Raw genomic sequence first — 16,309 nt, forward strand, 5'->3', positions numbered from 1 at the left:
ACTGCTGTATCAGTCGGCGGCATTTCATCAATGAGCTCGTGAACAAAATCACTTTAAATACTGTTTTCATCCCAAGTGGCGTTTTGAAACAGGTTCACTCTGACAGTATGATACAGAGAGAGAAGGCACCATGCTGCCAGGTTTCAGGCTGGTGCAGTTCTCATTCCAGCCAAACTCTACACCTACACACACACCTTCATGTAGACTGAAACCTGTGCTGGTAAGCATGTGATTGTGACTCACTGGTCTAAGCACGACTCCCTGACCCTTTAAAAGGCCATAAAGGCATTAAGCCCTTAAGTTGTGTTCATTTCCTGTTACCTGCTTTTAAGCTGGGTAACTATGTATTACAGCTGTATTGAAGTATGAACTTGCTAGCTATGTTAGGTATTTCTTATTATCAATGTTATGATTAGGACAAGTTTAGAATTTTTATTTTATATAATTGGCCTGACCTTGTGGAGGCATTGGATCGTGTGCATGTGTCCATCTTATCTGTGGACATGTTACTGGCCTCTCAGCTGTATGCTCTTTGCACTCAGTTATAGTCTCAGTTAAAAGTCTCACCCACTGGCCACAGGTGTAAAAATGTTAAATAGAACAATAAAACTAAATAGAAGTCAGTCAGAATTGATTTTGGATGTTAATATAGCCTGTGGTATAGTTATTGTGAAAGTTTAGGGCACTGAGATTCAATAACTAAAGCTTCAGAAAAAGAAATGAAAAAAGCAGCCAAATGTCATCAGAGCACAACAGAAATTCAAACAGCCAACAGCGCCCTCTTCTGTTAGACACAGAGAGCTACGCTGCATCAAGCCATTTCCACGTAAAAATGTGAGACCAACTATGTGGGTTTACAAATGTGTATGCATGTATGGGACATGTAGGCATAGCAAAAGTACCGAGCCAAAAAAGATGCAACCGATTTTCATTTTGTATTCATTCATTAATTCATTGTATAATTCAATGATGAATTGAAAATACAGAAATCCTATCTGCATGGAATAACAAACACAAATGGCCCATTTACATTAAATATTAAACAAAACACGCATTCAATGAAAGATCATTTATAGACTGTGTCCAGTTATGTCCAATTCCAAGTATCATATCTCAGCTGACAATGTAAATAACATTTGTTCATGGCAAGACACAAATAAATGATTGCTGGTTTTACAAACACAAATTGATGGAGATAGAAACATCTAGTCATTAGCACCCCTTTGGCTCAGAGCAGCTAAATGTTTCTGGTGCCTCTTTGATTTGTTATCAGCTTGACCCAGAGTCAAAGCTGTAGTCGAGAACCAATTATGTGGGAATTTGGTAAACTAACAAACACACACATATACTGCACGCACTGAGCAGACTTAACATAAGAACTCAACCTTTCACAATGCACAGTGCACACACAAACATGTAAACACACTAAAACACACTCGCCTCAGTCTGCTGAAAGAACGATGAACTTCAAATCAACATGTTATGCCTTACACGTTGTTCTATGCCTAATGACCTCAAAGAGTTTAGCTTACTTCAGCTTGATTTTTTAAGTGTTGGCAGTGGAAATGGCATATTGCATTTCTTGTGGAATAGCTGCCTTTATTTGCTCAGGCAAGACACCTACAACGTAAACATTTAGACATAATTCAAATGTTTGGATCATGGCTATCTTTCCTATTGTTGTGCCGGTGATTGGAAAGACTAGTTGTAAGGTACGGCTGCAGCTGAGACCTCATGCTGCGGACACACAGAGCCTTTCTCTCCATGATCTCCTCTAGCCTGTAGGCGTACTCCCCAAATGTCTGCAAAGACAGAGACAGACCGGAGGACAAATAGGAAAGCGTGGAGACACAATACAGTTAATAGCAAGAAACACATGTGTAAATACCTACAGGGGCCAAACAAAATAACATTAAAACCTCACAGACAAGAACTTTAACTATGGATACATTTGGAAGTCAGGTATAGAGAATTTTGGGAGATAGTAGGACAACATAAAAGGCAAAGACAGAAACTTTAGACTTGTTCTGACCAGTTCAGGCTGCTGGCACAATAGCGTCTTCTCTTTACAACATAAAGCCTGCATCTGCTCTCGCTGCTCCCAATGAGCCTGGACAATACGCCACCTAGAGAGAGAAAAGGCTCAAAATGATCGATGAGCCTGACAACTCCACAGTTATTTATGTTTGACTGTTTTCTAAAATGGAGGATGGCTGTATAAATAACATTGTGAGGGTTGTGGCACTTACTGGTCGTGGTCCAAATCCTCTGGGGCAGACAGGTGGGTTGTGGGTCTTTTCTGCTCGTTCAAGATTTTCTCTTCACTGTTTATTTCTGGGGTACAGTTCAGTTGGAGCGAGCCGTTTAAGTTGTTGGGCTCTGCTGAGTGAGGCCGGCCTGTGTCGCTCTCTGACTGCAGCGTTGTCGTGAAAGCAGCAGCTGCTGTCTGCATGTCCGGTAAATATTCTGCCGGCTGCATTTGCATGGGAGGAGGGAGCAGATCGCACGAGCCGAGTTGCCTACTGTCCTCAAACTGCTGGATTAGAGATGAGACAGGCAGATTGAGAGAAGTTTGTGGAACGGGTTTCCATGGAGATGCAGGAGCGTTCCCATCCGGGATCACGATGTCTGGTTGAGCTTGAGGTTTGAGAGGACTGATTTTGCGCTTGAGAGAGATGACTACAGGGACAGGAGGCTTTAATGGACCTAAACAAGATAATAATAAATCAGTGAATCAATGAACTGCATTTGTTTTCTAATTGTTCACACACACATGTACCTGTACCTTACCTGTGGTGTTAACATGGTGTGTGACATGACACATGTCCCTTTGCTCACTGCGTTTATAAACTGTCATGGATTGAGTCTGGATTGCATGTTCTAGATCCAAAAGAGACATCCGGAATTCTCCTTCCTCATCCTCGGCTCCTTGCTCTGCCGTCTCTGCACTTCCACCATTTCCATCATCTTCTCTCCACTCACTCTCCGGTGGACAGAGCAGGAATGAGGCTGTGGCAGGCTGCTGGTCCACCTGAAGCAGGGAGATGCTGAGTGGGTCCATGGTGTAGTTGAGCGACTCCCCAGAAGTCTCTTCTAGAGAGAAAACAGGCATTATGGCTTTGACCTCTGGTTGTTTGTGGGTCTGAGCGTGTGGCAGAGTTGTAGTCAGTCCAGTTGATACCGAAGCAGGATTTTCAGAGATTTTGTTTCGGCTCTCAGCAGGTATTTCACCATCGTTCTGTATGAGGGAAGCAGTGAGAGGGTGTGAGGGCAATCGAGGAAATCCTCTGATGCTGGCTTTAGAGGCAGGCTGTGTGCTGCATGATGGTACTTCACGTGGAGAATTAAAAGGAATGACATCTTGCAACATTAGAGGTAGGATGTGAGAGGTCAAACGGGTATCCCTCCATTCACAGAGCTTGTTTGGGGCCAGGAGGTTGTTGGTACGTTCAAAGGCTGGGGAGAGGGGTTGCTCTGCTGGAGCTTGTTCATTAGGTTTGTCAGCACAAGGGTACTCGACATGTTCATGGCCAAAGAGACTGTTACTATTAATGTTACTGGATGTGGACTCTATACTACAACTGTAAGCTCTCTCTTCCTCTATCCTCCAGTGGCCTTCACCTGGGACATCTGAGGTATCACCACCTACCCTGCCCTGCTCCACTGGCCTCCGCCTCCTCACATCTGAGTCATGGTTAGATGATTCTAGTATGTCTGTGTGACATGCAAGCAGACTCAGCATCCTGTCTGCTTCTTTCGTCTCTGGTCTTGTCGCCCAAGCCGGTCTCCTCTGTCCCCTTCCCATCCCACTTGGATTCTGCTCTTCTCCTTTTCCTTTTGACTTTCGTCCTCCTGCTATTTCTCTTTCACCTCCGTCTTTAACTGTAGGCCCTGCTCCTTCTAAATGTGCCATTGCAGCTTCATCAACACAGCCTTCATCGCCCTTATTGCTATCTTTAGTTTGCAAGGGATTCTCTTCACTCCAGAGAGACAACTTCCCGCTGTTACCATCAGACCTAACGTCAACCGTGGCTCTGTAACCATCTAACACCTCTTTCAAACCTTGGGATATGACAGGAGAGACAGAACGCTTGGAAAGGTGGGAAGAGTGTTGGAGTGAAGAACGGGCATTTGAAGAGCGAGGCGAGGAGGACAAGGCAGGAGTGATGGAGGACGAGGAGAAGTGGGCAGATGAAGAGGCAGATGAAGACACACACTGTTGCAACTGCTGGTGATACCATGTCAGGTGCCTCTTCCTCTCCTTATACCGCTCCTCAATGTCTTCTAAATCCATGTCCCCCACAAGTGCCTCACCAGTGGTTTCCTCTTGTCTTCTCCGTGTTCTTTCCTTTCTTTTCCACTTTAACATGTTCTGTTCTTTCTCCTTCTCTCTGTGAATGAATACCGTTTCCCTTTGTGCGAAACATGGACTTTCATGGCTTTCCTGTAATGCTTGTGCCACAATAAGCTTAGCCCTAACATGCTGGTCTTGCTTGTTCAGGTGACCTGCAGCCTCAGTTCCACCATAAGCTCTTTGCTCAACTTCTGTGTTCCAACCTTCCAGTTCACCTGCTCCCGCCTTCTGTTGCCCATTATCATATGTTCCCAACAAACCTCTGACTGGTGTGATATGCTTAAGTCCAGCTACAACTCTTTCCTCTGCATTGATGTCTCCTTCCCATCTGCTGTTCCTGGGTGTGGAGCAGAGATTCCTGCTCACCATCGGTGCACTTGTAGCAGATGTCATGTAGGTAAAAGCTTTTCTGTGACTCTTCAGCTTTAGTTTTTTAGGAGGACTCTTCCCTCGCATGTTGATGGTGTCACTTTGGCTGCTCCTGGTCATCTGGTTACGCTTGGAGCAGGTTCCCTTGGCCCTTCTTCCTCCTCTTTCCCCTGCTTGTCCTCTCAGCTCCTTCACCCTGTGGAAAATGTAAGGATATTAGAAAGACTTTGTCTCAGCAGACTAAATCTTCCCTGTAGCAAATTGTCCAACCTTTCAAAATAAAGTCAGACATAAGAAAAACACACACACTTACCGGTCAGCATATCTCAGTGTATTGAGTGTGTGTTCAGCCGCAAAGTGACCAGGTGAAATGTTGGCAATCATGCACGTCTTTGAGTCGCCAACAAACGAGTCTTTCAAAACCTAGAACAGGAACAGAACAGGTCCAACATACATTTCATCCATATCTGTGCAGACTTGACACATGGCAAGAACGGCTCAACTAGCAGCAAGTGATAGCACACACACTCCACCCCCACCCCAACCCGCCTGCTGCCGGCTGATCTGACATATGTCCCTGGCTTATGTGCGTGCGTGCGTGCGTGCATGCGCGTGTGTGTGTGTCTGTGTGATAATGTCTGTGTATGTCCCTTTACCTGTGTAAGTTTGCTTTGTCTGAACGGTGTGTGTGCTTGTTCTTGATCAAGGGACCGGATACACTCTTTGAGCTGAAAAAGAAAACGTTGACAAATGAGCTTACATGTGAAATTCCATTATGTTCAGGCTTTATTTGTTTGTGTGTGTGTGTGTGTGTGTGTGTGTGTGTGTGTGTGTTTGTGTGTGTGTGTATGCCCATATAGCTTACAGCCAAAAGACTCTGGTTGATCTCAGCTCCCTCCATACGAGTTTGCTTGCCAGGCTGTTTGGTATCTGAGGCCCGCTCACTTCCTGCAAGGTCTACAAACCACATCCTACACACACACACACACACACACACACACACGATAGGTAAGAGGAAGAGAAGTAAGTAATTAAGGAAGAAATAAGGCACTAAAATGGGCCCACAATTAATGCCACTTACCTGCCAGCTTTCTGTTGATTTGGTCCCCTGAGCTGAATCTGAAGCAAGGCATGCGAGCGAGAAGAGACCGGATTGACTCCACTCACCCCCTGTGAGCGCACCTCTGTGCCATGTGAGATCACCTTTACGGGGAATGAAGAACATGAGAGAGAGAGAGAGAGAGAGAGAGAACATGACGAGCTAAATGCATCCCAATTACATTTCATGCAAAAGTGAAAGGTTTCTTTATGTGACCGTACATTTTTCTCTCTGTGGACATTTTGACTGTGTTTGAAGTGTAACTTGGTGTGCCAGTGTGCATGCTGGACCACTGAACTGACACACCTTTAAGGAACAGAGCCACTAGTTACACCTGTGCTGCAGTGAAAAAACAAGCTCTACTAAATACTGTGAAGACCCAAAGATGGTTCACAAGTTCACCCATAATGTTTTTCAAAATGTATCATCTTGGAGTCCAAGTGTTACTAAAAGTGAGATTGTAAGTCACCACACCAGCTCTGAACAAAACAGCATGGAGACAAGCTGTAAAGGAAGAGCCCAACCTTCAGCAGTGAGTTGACTGAATCCACTCGGATGTAACTCAGCCCTGCAATGTGGACCACCTTGTCGCCATCCTCCCTGGCAAATAACCTGCAGAAACACAGCATAGACATTCTGTTAGGGGCTGTGGATGGCATCCTGCCACGTTATGTAGATGCATGTAAATGTTGATGGCAGCTGCTGCAGGACTGATAATTAAACCACAAATGATGTTAAACTTGAAAGCAAAATGCAAATGAATTAAAAACATAAATAATAGATTTTCCATAGTTCATCTTTCCTATGTTCCCTCCAAAGATTTTACTGGTGAAAAAACACATACACACCAACACGTACCGTTTCCTGTGGTCTAACAGGTCATACAGCTGACCACAGTAGATCTCAAAGAAACTGACATACACCAGGTGTGATGAGCTTGTGTATGTGGCGGAGAGGTGAGCAAATATGTCCTGGGCTGCCAGCACATACAGCCCTGGTGTCCTAGGACATGAGCCCAACATGGTGTGAGTCTTCCCTGCACCTGTCTGACCGTATGCAAAGCAGGTGGCCTTGCCTCTTTGAAAACAGACACACGCACACAAACCATACATTACTATAGTTCCATTTTAACTACTTGAGACATCAGAAAAATCGGTTTAAATATAAATTTGAAATATTACAGTTTATACACGTGCTTCCATTTGCTTTGTGATCAACAGCTGCAGCACAATCATGAATTAGAAAAGAGTTGTGCCTAACTAGACTTATTCAGCTCTGATGTATTTATACGCAGTACATTTATAGCTCCTAATTTATGCATTTAGGAATTAGTTAGGGGCTGCACAGTATCAGTCATTGCTACTTCATTGTTACCATACCCATTGAGCATGTGCTGCACCAGAGGATAAGCTGTTCTGCGATACACATCCTCATTGGACGTCTCATCCCCAAACACCTGGTCGAAGTAGAACCTATGCTGCAGAAACAAGGAGGCATGGCAAGGACAAAACGGGCATTTACACATTGACCTTTGAAGAAGTTCTTTGACCTTTGAGAGTTATTTTTAGTGTCTGTTGTGTGATGGATTTCTTCCTGTGAGCTGATACCATAACCTGAAGTTTACTGATAAGTTTACAGATAGTTGAGTACATGATCCTATATTTCCAGCATTGTTATTCAATACCAATCATAATTTTATCATTACTGCTGATTAGTCATTGATTCCTATCTGTGCCCGATAGCTACCTGTAGTATATACTGTGTGAGATCCACGGCTTCTTTGCTCTTATGGACAATGACACAATCTCCTTGAGTTGTTACGACATCTTCATTTCCTCTCCTGCGCTCCGCAAGTGTCAGAGGTCTTTTCCTGACACACACGCTGATCCGCTGCTCCACTGCTTGCCTGCAACATACAAAACACATGCAATATTTAAAAATGCATGTCCAGGAAAATTGATTGAAGATGGATATTGTACTTTCTGAATTATTTTCTTATTCTATACATGTATTTAAAACAATAGCAGTCTTTGCTGAGATATTTATCAGCAAAAAGGGAATTAGTTGTGAAAACAAATGAACTGTCACTGCTTACTTCTTGTTTGGAGTGGCAGGGGAACTCAGTGGAAGTCCATAGTTGTAGCCTGATGTTCTCTTTGATTCGTAAACAGGAGTAGGCTTGACCAGGTGCTCATAAGTCCTTTCGCAGCTTTTTTCTGCAACAGCTTCACCCCAGAAAGAAATGGGCTCTTTGTCTTTACGCACAACTGGGTTGCTGCTAAACCCCTTTGCAGGCCTTGGCTTCCTCTTGTGAATAGAAATGTGCTTTCGTGATGATCTGGTGTACGAGTTAGAGATGGAAGATTGTGCTGTGAGCTCTGGTTTGATGTTTGCATCTGGGTGATATTTGTTGTAGCTTTTTTTACATTCACATACCACCGCAGTTCCAGTGTCAAAGGTCAAAGAGTTCGGAGGTGCATTGACATCAACCATATCTATGGAACAAGGACGATGCTTCTGATGATCATCGACAATTTCACCACTGAAATCAAGTCTTTTGCAGACATTTGATGCTCTAAGCAAGGAGGCTGCATTTAGCCGAGTCACAACAGCACCTATATCATTGTCATCATCAGATTCGCCTTCCTCAAGATCTCCATGACCACAATATGTAAAACCATCATCTATCACATCTTCTTTAAAACAACAATCGTCAAAATCATCACAGTCTTCATCCTCATCATCAAGGCTCTCCAGATGAAGGTTGTTAACCTGCTGAACCAGATGTAATAGATGCGAACCCATTGACGTTCACCTGAAAGAACAAGAAGAAGGATATGAGGGAATTGAAAAGAACTGTAGTAAAAGAGAAACAGAATTATGATCAACATTGTCATTCATGATGTCATTAAGAGGGGTTGCCAAGGTGGTTATATTTATGTCAATTGCAACATCCTTGATGATGTCATTATTGGGAGTGATAGGTTGGATCCAATCATTTCATTTTTTTGGTGATGCAAATACAAAATAAAGCTGCTAATTGAGTATTTATGTCAAATACAAACACCATCTGCAAATGCCAAATGACTTCTGAACGTCTTTTTCTGGCATGTTTGGAGGTAATTGTTGGAATGGTGCACGTTGTAGCTCCAGACAAACAGACAAACCGCTCTTCCATTATAGTAGTGGGATTAGTAAATGAGAAACAGAATTAGAATCCCTCTGTTTGCAACTGTGTATCTGCACGTTTGTGTGTGTGTGTGTGTGTGTGAGAGAGAGTGTTTGTGTGCATGTGCTCACCTGGCAAAGTGATGCTGTAGCTCAACTGCTCTCAGACACTCATACAAAGTGTCTTTATATCCTTCTTTTTTCTCCTTTTACTTTTTTCCTCTTCTTTCCTCCTCCTATCCTGGGAGTAGCAGGTAGCAGACATGTCACTGTAGTCCCTCCATCAGTTGGTCAAACAAATCACAAGACCATGTACAACGAAAGACTGCAGAGTATCTCTATGATGTCACCCTACACCTCCATACGAATAACTCAAAATAAGTCTAGATTTAAATTCACACTAGGCAAAGCTCCCTGCTAGTTCACAGCACTCTTCCTGTTGCTGCTTTGTCTCTCTCGCAGTCATATGTGTCTCCTGATGGCCAATGCTATGTCACTGTTGTGGTGTAGTATGAGTGCAGTATGCTGGTATGATGCTGAAATTCGACACTTTCTCTGGATGGAACTGGGGCAGCAGTGTGCAGTCATGTCACACATTGCTATACAGTTGCAAATATGATAAATATAGCAAACACCACTGAGCAACTGCTCTACAGTGGACTAGCTGACAGCTGCAGTGGTGCTGCAATGGCATTTATGAACTGTTACACTAAGACCTCTCCATAGGCATGAATATAGCCAGAGTACAACTGTGTGCAAAGGTTTATGATCATTTTTCACCTCTAGATTAAAACGTTACGGAAGGTTTATTGGTGGGGGATTGCACTGGTTCTACACATCCAATTAAATTTATTGATAATTTGGAGCATGTTGTGTAAAAACTAAAAGCTCATGTAGTTGAAGAGGGCGCTGTGTAAATTCAGGAAAATTTGCAGTCATTTCTACAGCCAATCAAGCGTTTGGCCTTTCTATTCATCCCGTAAAATCTGCTATAATAAAAATGTCTTTTTACAGGTGAATGAAGTCACGAGGCTTCGAGGTTTGGTATAAATCTTCCTGGACCACCTGGTGAAAAGCTCATCTTAAATAAAGACCGGACGCAAACTTTGGTTTTCAGTTACTGCTAAAAATGAAAAAATAACATATTTGAGATATGAGATGTATAAACAGCGTAATTATACGATTGAGACAGCTATAAAGCTAATTTACCCTTTTACTGGCTAAGAATGAAAAGGAACAACTTACCTGATTCACAGAAAATAACTTACAGACACAGAAGATCCGAGGGCAGGACGCTTTATCCGAGCAGGCAGAAGAAACTAAACTGACAACAAGCGTAAAGTTTCTACAGGTAGATAGAGAGAGTATCGGCGTTTCCGTACACAGAATCATCTCCATAACGACGCAGCTGCCGCGACCTGAGCCCGCTGTTCCCGCTGTGGGTCGGGACCTGTTTCAGCCCCACAGGTAGATTCACAGATGGATCAAATTAACCAAATTATTCACCTGCTAAAGCGCATAACTCCAGCCGGTCAAATCATGAAAGAGACAATAATCCCTCTGGGGTTTAATACTCACGATCTAACTTGCTAAGACTCAAAGCCGGCTTTGAAGATGTCCCATTAAGATGTTTAACGACTTCAAAATAAACGGAGATATAAACTACGCATTTCTATCATTGTTTTCTAAACTTGTTTCTGGCGATAGCGATACAATTTCAATTATTGTATAATTGTCATGGAAAATATTCATTTGATTTGCTTATTTCACTCGAACCTGACACCTAGTTTTGCCAGGAAGCATGACACTCGCTCGTGTTCCCGTGGGGACATTATTGAGTGTAACACATAACATTGCGTCTCCCAGCGCTCTGCTCTTGTTGATAAAACATTTATCTTGTGCTTTCTAACGTGACACGAGTCCAAATAGACCAGCTGGTTTGAGATAGAGCGCATGGACATTTAAACGCGGTCTCGTTCAGGGACAGATAACCAAAGATAACTACAGCGCAGCAGCCAGTTGGCATTAGCACGTTCAGACAGAACTTTAGAAGTTAGCGATGACGTTAAGTTTCTATCATGTAAAAGGGATTTATAAGACCTAAGAGGTATGCCGAGGTTTTTTGTTTGTTTACAACAGACACGATGAGTTCCTGTCTATTGATTTAATTGTTTCCGTACTCAAAGAATATAGTAATAAGGGGTGAAAACGGTGAGGTAATCCAGTACTAGTCGTTTATTTCTCTATAAATAAGGAGATACAGTCAGATAACTCTAAACATAAACATAGAATACCGCCACCTCACTCCTGCACCTCCCCATTTTGTATTATCTATACATACTTAAATATATATCTTTCATTGTTTTGCTGTGATCGAGACTTCATAAGAACCTTTCTTTTGTATGTGTACATTGCACAGTTCAATGGCAACATCAGGTCAATTACACCTCTAATCACCATAGTAACTAACTCATCCCCTCACTGAGCTCCGTTTCTCAACTCCTTGCTGTAAGAAGTGCTCATCATGTCCTCTGAGGATGGGAGTTCTTGCCCTTCTTCATCCTCCTCACCTCCCCTTGGCGGTCACTTCATCGGGAGGAAGGCGGACATTGTGAAGGCCGGCCGAGTGACACGACTGGTGAATGGCTGCAGAGATGTGCTGGTCCTGTACCACCGAGGGCAACTACATGCCATGGACATACGCTGCTATCGTAAGCTCCCATTGTGTATACAAGGGCTGAATGATAAGTTCTCAGCCTGATATGTGTTTCTTTTCCTTAGAGGTACACTAGTGTCTCTGTACATTGACAAACTGTACATTGACAAACTAGGTCAACACACATTGAATACATACCAAAACAGGTTATACTGCAATACCTCTGAGTTATATCTTTCCATGCTGGGCTCAAAACTTATCAGTCACCCTTTGAAGATGACTTGTTATTAAACCCTTCTGTGTCAAATGATTGACGGCAATGTGTTGGCTTTGACAGATTCGGGTGGTGCATTGCAGCATGGAGACATTGAGGTGAGATGCCTGCTATGCTTTTGTTCATTTTAGACTTAAACACATTAAAAAAAGGCTGATGGGCACAATTCGACACATTTTGTTTACATTACCATTCATTTTCATCTGTTGACTGCACCACCTTAATAATGTGTCGTCATCATCAGGAGTTTGACGGGCGGCTTTGTATCGTGTGTCCCTGGCACAGTTATAAGATCACACTGGCTGAAGGTGAAGGACTTTACCAAGCTGTGGAGGATCCTTTGGCTAAACCCCTGATGACACACTGGCGCTCCAAGGGTGTCAAACAGAGGGTTCATAAGGTCACAGAGGTCAGAGGAGATGTCTATGTAACACTGAACGACTCCAGCCAGGCCATTGAGTCAGACGCCTACCAGACAGAGAGGTACCGGACCGTTCCCCTCAAGGCCCCATCCATACCCAGGAAATAGACAGATGCAAGTGGACTAGCTTTTACTTTTATTTTTATACAGTAGAACTGCAATGTTTCACGACTATTTGCGATATTTAATTTGTCTTTTGTAAAGATATGTCCAAAAATCCAAACATACATATTTATACATTTATTCATTGATATCCTTTAATATTTGTGTGAGATTGAATATATATTCTGGTTATAAGTGTATCTTGTTACCTTTGCACTGAAACATTTTATTTAAGATGACTGTACCTGTATGTCAATGAGATTGGAGGTGTTCTCTTCTTTTTGTTATACCATCTTGGACAGTCATTAATGGAAATCTTGAACGATATCTTTTGTCATTAATATCTTTATATTCATGTGGAAGAAACTTATCATACATAATATTATGTTGTAATACAAATAGAAGATATTTGAATTAAAAAGCAGATTAACTTGATTCTTTAACAGACATGATAAATCAGTCATAGTCATAGTATTGTACATTCATTTGTTTAGTTAAATACTGTCGGATGGGGGTGTTCTTCTTCTTTTAAAACGAACATACAGCAGTAGGTGGCAGCAGTGCGCAATGTGCTATCCGAACAGTCTTGAAGCGTAGAAGAAGACGGACATCGTCGCAGTCTGATGACGCAAAAACAATAGTAGCGGCGAAAACGAACATTTAGACGTTTCATACACATTTCACTGTTTTCAACCGGGTCACACACTCCCTGGATACCCGGGGCAGACGGAGTTCGCATATTCGAGGCGTTTTAAGTTTTGTTTATGGACAAAAGACATCAGAGGTCAAGATCAACAGAGAGTAGTGTCACGCAGAGTGTGTGTATGTACTGAGGATACCAGGGTCCGGGTCCAGCTGTTATGGCCTCAGGTATGTGCAGCGCAGTCTGAATTAAGTCCATGATAAACTCTGAGCCTGTGCGCATTCCAGCTTCATTCTTTACGTCTCCATGTTGTGTGCAGAGGACGAGTCCAGTCTGCTGGTGATCGTTGTGGACGTGAATCCAATATGGTGGGGCCAGCAGGCTCAGAGGGAGCCCGAGGTACTGCTGAGGAAGGAGATGTTATCCCACTCTCTGAATGTGACCTCCTCAAACTAAATCCTCCACGCTGTTCTCTTGTGTCCATACAGTTCACCTTGTCCAAGTGTTTGGATGCTGTCATGGTGATGGGCAACTCCCATATGGCAATGACCAGGGCCAACAAGCTGGCTGTCATCGCGAGTCACTGTCAGGACAGGTAGGTTCAGGTTGGTTGGGTCAGAGGTCAGGGGTGGGACACCTCAGGAGCATCCATGTTTTCTCGACACTTGTTCTGACAACAAGGATGTGATATGTGATAGGTCACTTGCTACCACGTGATGCCAAGATGTCACCTGACCCCTGTCCCTAACATATATCAACTATTGTGTGTTCAAAGGGTTAAAAGGGTTTTTCCACCTGATAATCTCTCCCTACCTACGTCCTCCTGCTCTCCCTGGTGGATCTTAAATCTTTCCAGGTTCACATTGTCCCTGTGGATCTTTCACAAAATCAGCTTCAGGCTCATTTCCCCTTTATACACACACACACACACCTGCTCACCACCTACGTCACTGCAGAGGCCACACGCTTCATTCTCCTGCTTCCAGCTTCCTCTCACTGAACCCTGAGATTCCAGAACTCCTTGGATGTCATTCCAGTTGCTCCTGGATTGAGACGCAGCTGCAGTGACGTTTCCGTGTGTCCGGCCTTTTATGCTGAATCTCATATTTTGTTCCCGCTCCTACATCTCATCCCGCTCATCTGTTTTTCATTCCAGCCACTTCCTGTATCCGTGTAAGAGCTGGCACGCCGGGGATAGCTATGGGGAAGAGGCGTCCTCTAGCGGCGACGGCAAATATGAACTCCTGTCAGTCGCCAACAATCTTATCGCTGAAAAGATCATCAAAGTTATGTCCAAAAGTAAGTGCCAGTCATTCATTGTGGAGCAAATGACCCGTCTCTGGTGTTTGCTGTTCATTCATAGAACTGCTGACTCCAGTGTGTTTGCTGACGCTGTGCTCTGGTTTCCCCTCTCCAGCTGAAATGAGGGCGTATTCAACAGACACCCTGCTGGCTGGATCCCTGGCCAAAGCTCTCTGCTGTATCCTTTCAATAAGACGCCTCTCATGTGTGACGTATCAGAAGTTAGGTTGAATATCTAACAGTAGCAGTTGAATAATGACCTGAGTCATTCATGGAAGGAGTCAAAGGGGTAAAGAGGAGCACAGAGAGGAGCATTCCTGTTTAAGAGTCAATGTTTCTTTGCAAATTTACCTTAAACCTTTCATCTTCAGACATTCACAGGGTCACAAAAGAGCTGGGAGGTAAATTCAATGACTTAAATAATGCACAGTAATGCACACTGACTAGCATTTAATGCACATTTTCTCTTTTTCAGTTGGACAGGAGATCAAATCAAGAATATTGGTAAGCTCCCAAACTGTCTAATTGGATGCTTAACTGAGATTTATTTACCCCTTTAAGTAAACAGGCTGTGTGTTTTCTTTACTGGACAGGTAATCAAAGCAGCAGACGACTGTGCGCTTCAGTACATGAACTTCATGAACGTCATCTTTGCTGCCCAGAAGCAGGTAAAGGTTTTGTGTATGTCGTGTTTGACTTCAGTCCACTCAGATGGATTGGCTCAGTCTTCAGCCTGCTTCTGTCTTCATCTAGAATATCCTGATTGACGCCTGTGTGTTGGACTCGGACTCAGGCCTCCTTCAGCAGGTACGTTGGTCCAGCTCTGTGCTACACTGAATCCCATGTAATGTCCTACAGCGGACAGCTGTTTGATCTTGAGCTGGTTTGTTCAGGCTTGTGATATAACTGGAGGATTGTACCTGAAGGTGCCACAGAAGGTCGCACTGGCTCAGTACCTGCTGGTGAGCGAGCCGTCTGAGAAAACGCTGCATCTTCTTTTGCGTGGGAGGTTTTGTGCTCAGTGTTGGTGCTTGTGTGTTGTGAACAGTGGGTGTTCCTGCCTGACCTGGAGCAGCGCTCACAGCTGGTGCTGCCGCCGCCCGTACACGTGGACTACAGAGCCGCGTGTTTCTGCCACCGGAACCTCATTGAAATTGGTTACGTCTGCTCAGTGTGTTTGTCAAGTAAGTGCCATTCCAGATTGAATTAAAAATACCTTGTTTTAAATCATTCTGAAACTATTTTGATGAAACACGCTCCTCTTTTCCCAAAGTTTTCTGCAACTTCAGCCCCATCTGTACAACTTGCGAGTAAGTATTCGGTTATTTCTTTTCACATCTTGAACTGTAGATCTTAAATCGAAAACCTCTCCCTCAAAATTGTAGTTTTACATAATTTTTTAGTTTTATATCATGGTGTAAGATACATTTTCTGTTTCTGTAGACTCACTTCTGTGGTTAATAGGATGAAAAATATCTTTTTTTGTAGGACTGCCTTCAAAATCCAGCTGCCCCAGATGGTAAAGGCCAAAAAGAAGAAGCACAAGCCGACATGATTGTTTCAGGTGTTGCTGTTCTTGTAATAATCTTTTTTCTTTGGCATACTTTTATAATAAACTTTACATCCTACACGTTTCTTTGAGTTCCAAATGGAAAAGTGAAGTTTTGTGACTCGACTTTGTGACATTTGGTTTCTTTACTTGGTCTGAGTCTCATTTCAACATAAACAGGTTAAGTCTGATTTGACCAAAGTTTTAGCTTTGTTTTCCTGAATAATCTGTTCATTCCAAAAACATTCTGTAAAATTGTGTTGTAATATTATAAAGACTGTACATAACATGTTATCTCATGTCATTCCATGTGAGTATGAGATCTGATGCGTAATGCTCTCTCTAACTCACACACGCACACGATCTTCATGG

At 43.2% G+C, this 16,309-nt stretch overlaps 3 protein-coding genes across 8 annotated transcripts; 2 read left to right on the top strand and 1 right to left on the bottom strand.

Annotated features, from left to right (window-relative positions):
- Nucleotides 1-943: 943 nt before the first annotated feature.
- Nucleotides 944-10,752, bottom strand: LOC143012056 (uncharacterized). 3 transcript variants are annotated; one of them, XM_076165095.1, is made up of 15 exons: nt 10,236-10,752; nt 9,123-9,231; nt 7,918-8,637; nt 7,569-7,728; nt 7,202-7,299; nt 6,681-6,899; nt 6,347-6,434; nt 5,805-5,926; nt 5,589-5,694; nt 5,380-5,451; nt 5,037-5,146; nt 2,791-4,919; nt 2,250-2,706; nt 2,033-2,126; nt 944-1,802 (listed from the first exon to the last, which is right to left on the bottom strand). In XM_076165095.1, the coding sequence occupies exons 3-15, from the start codon at nt 8,625-8,627 to the stop codon at nt 1,647-1,649; spliced, it is 4,521 nt and encodes a 1,506-aa protein (XP_076021210.1). In that variant the 5' UTR covers nt 8,628-8,637; nt 9,123-9,231; nt 10,236-10,752; the 3' UTR covers nt 944-1,646. The 3 variants fall into 3 exon arrangements, with proteins under 3 accessions (XP_076021210.1, XP_076021211.1, XP_076021212.1); XM_076165096.1 differs by having other exon boundaries at nt 9,123-9,226; nt 10,236-10,265; XM_076165097.1 differs by having other exon boundaries at nt 1,663-1,802; nt 2,033-2,161.
- An 86-nt stretch (nt 10,753-10,838) lies between these two features.
- LOC143012112 (Rieske domain-containing protein-like) lies at nt 10,839-12,915 on the top strand. Of its 3 annotated transcripts, none has more exons than XM_076165171.1 (4): nt 10,839-11,097; nt 11,410-11,701; nt 11,984-12,018; nt 12,165-12,915. In XM_076165171.1, the coding sequence occupies exons 2-4, from the start codon at nt 11,515-11,517 to the stop codon at nt 12,447-12,449; spliced, it is 507 nt and encodes a 168-aa protein (XP_076021286.1). In that variant the 5' UTR covers nt 10,839-11,097; nt 11,410-11,514; the 3' UTR covers nt 12,450-12,915. The 3 variants fall into 3 exon arrangements, with proteins under 3 accessions (XP_076021286.1, XP_076021288.1, XP_076021287.1); XM_076165173.1 differs by having other exon boundaries at nt 11,504-11,701; XM_076165172.1 differs by having other exon boundaries at nt 11,507-11,701.
- Nucleotides 12,916-13,051: 136 nt separating this feature from the next.
- Nucleotides 13,052-16,228, top strand: gtf2h3 (general transcription factor IIH, polypeptide 3). Of its 2 annotated transcripts, XM_076165168.1 has the most exons (13): nt 13,052-13,313; nt 13,406-13,485; nt 13,575-13,681; nt 14,243-14,385; nt 14,504-14,566; nt 14,760-14,789; nt 14,864-14,892; nt 14,982-15,056; nt 15,142-15,195; nt 15,282-15,350; nt 15,437-15,572; nt 15,662-15,698; nt 15,877-16,228. In XM_076165168.1, exons 1-13 carry the CDS (start codon nt 13,304-13,306, stop codon nt 15,941-15,943), a joined length of 900 nt encoding a protein of 299 aa, XP_076021283.1. In that variant the 5' UTR covers nt 13,052-13,303; the 3' UTR covers nt 15,944-16,228. The 2 variants fall into 2 exon arrangements, with proteins under 2 accessions (XP_076021283.1, XP_076021282.1); XM_076165167.1 differs by lacking the exon at nt 13,052-13,313 and having other exon boundaries at nt 13,393-13,485; nt 15,877-16,210.
- The last annotated feature ends 81 nt before the right edge of the window (nt 16,229-16,309 follow it).

The sequence above is a fragment of the Genypterus blacodes genome, unplaced genomic scaffold, assembly GCF_046128005.1.
Source record: "Genypterus blacodes isolate CSIRO-AG114 ecotype Tasmania unplaced genomic scaffold, CSIRO-AGI_Gbla_v1 ptg000141l_1, whole genome shotgun sequence".
Taxonomy (NCBI): Eukaryota; Metazoa; Chordata; class Actinopteri; order Ophidiiformes; family Ophidiidae; genus Genypterus; species Genypterus blacodes.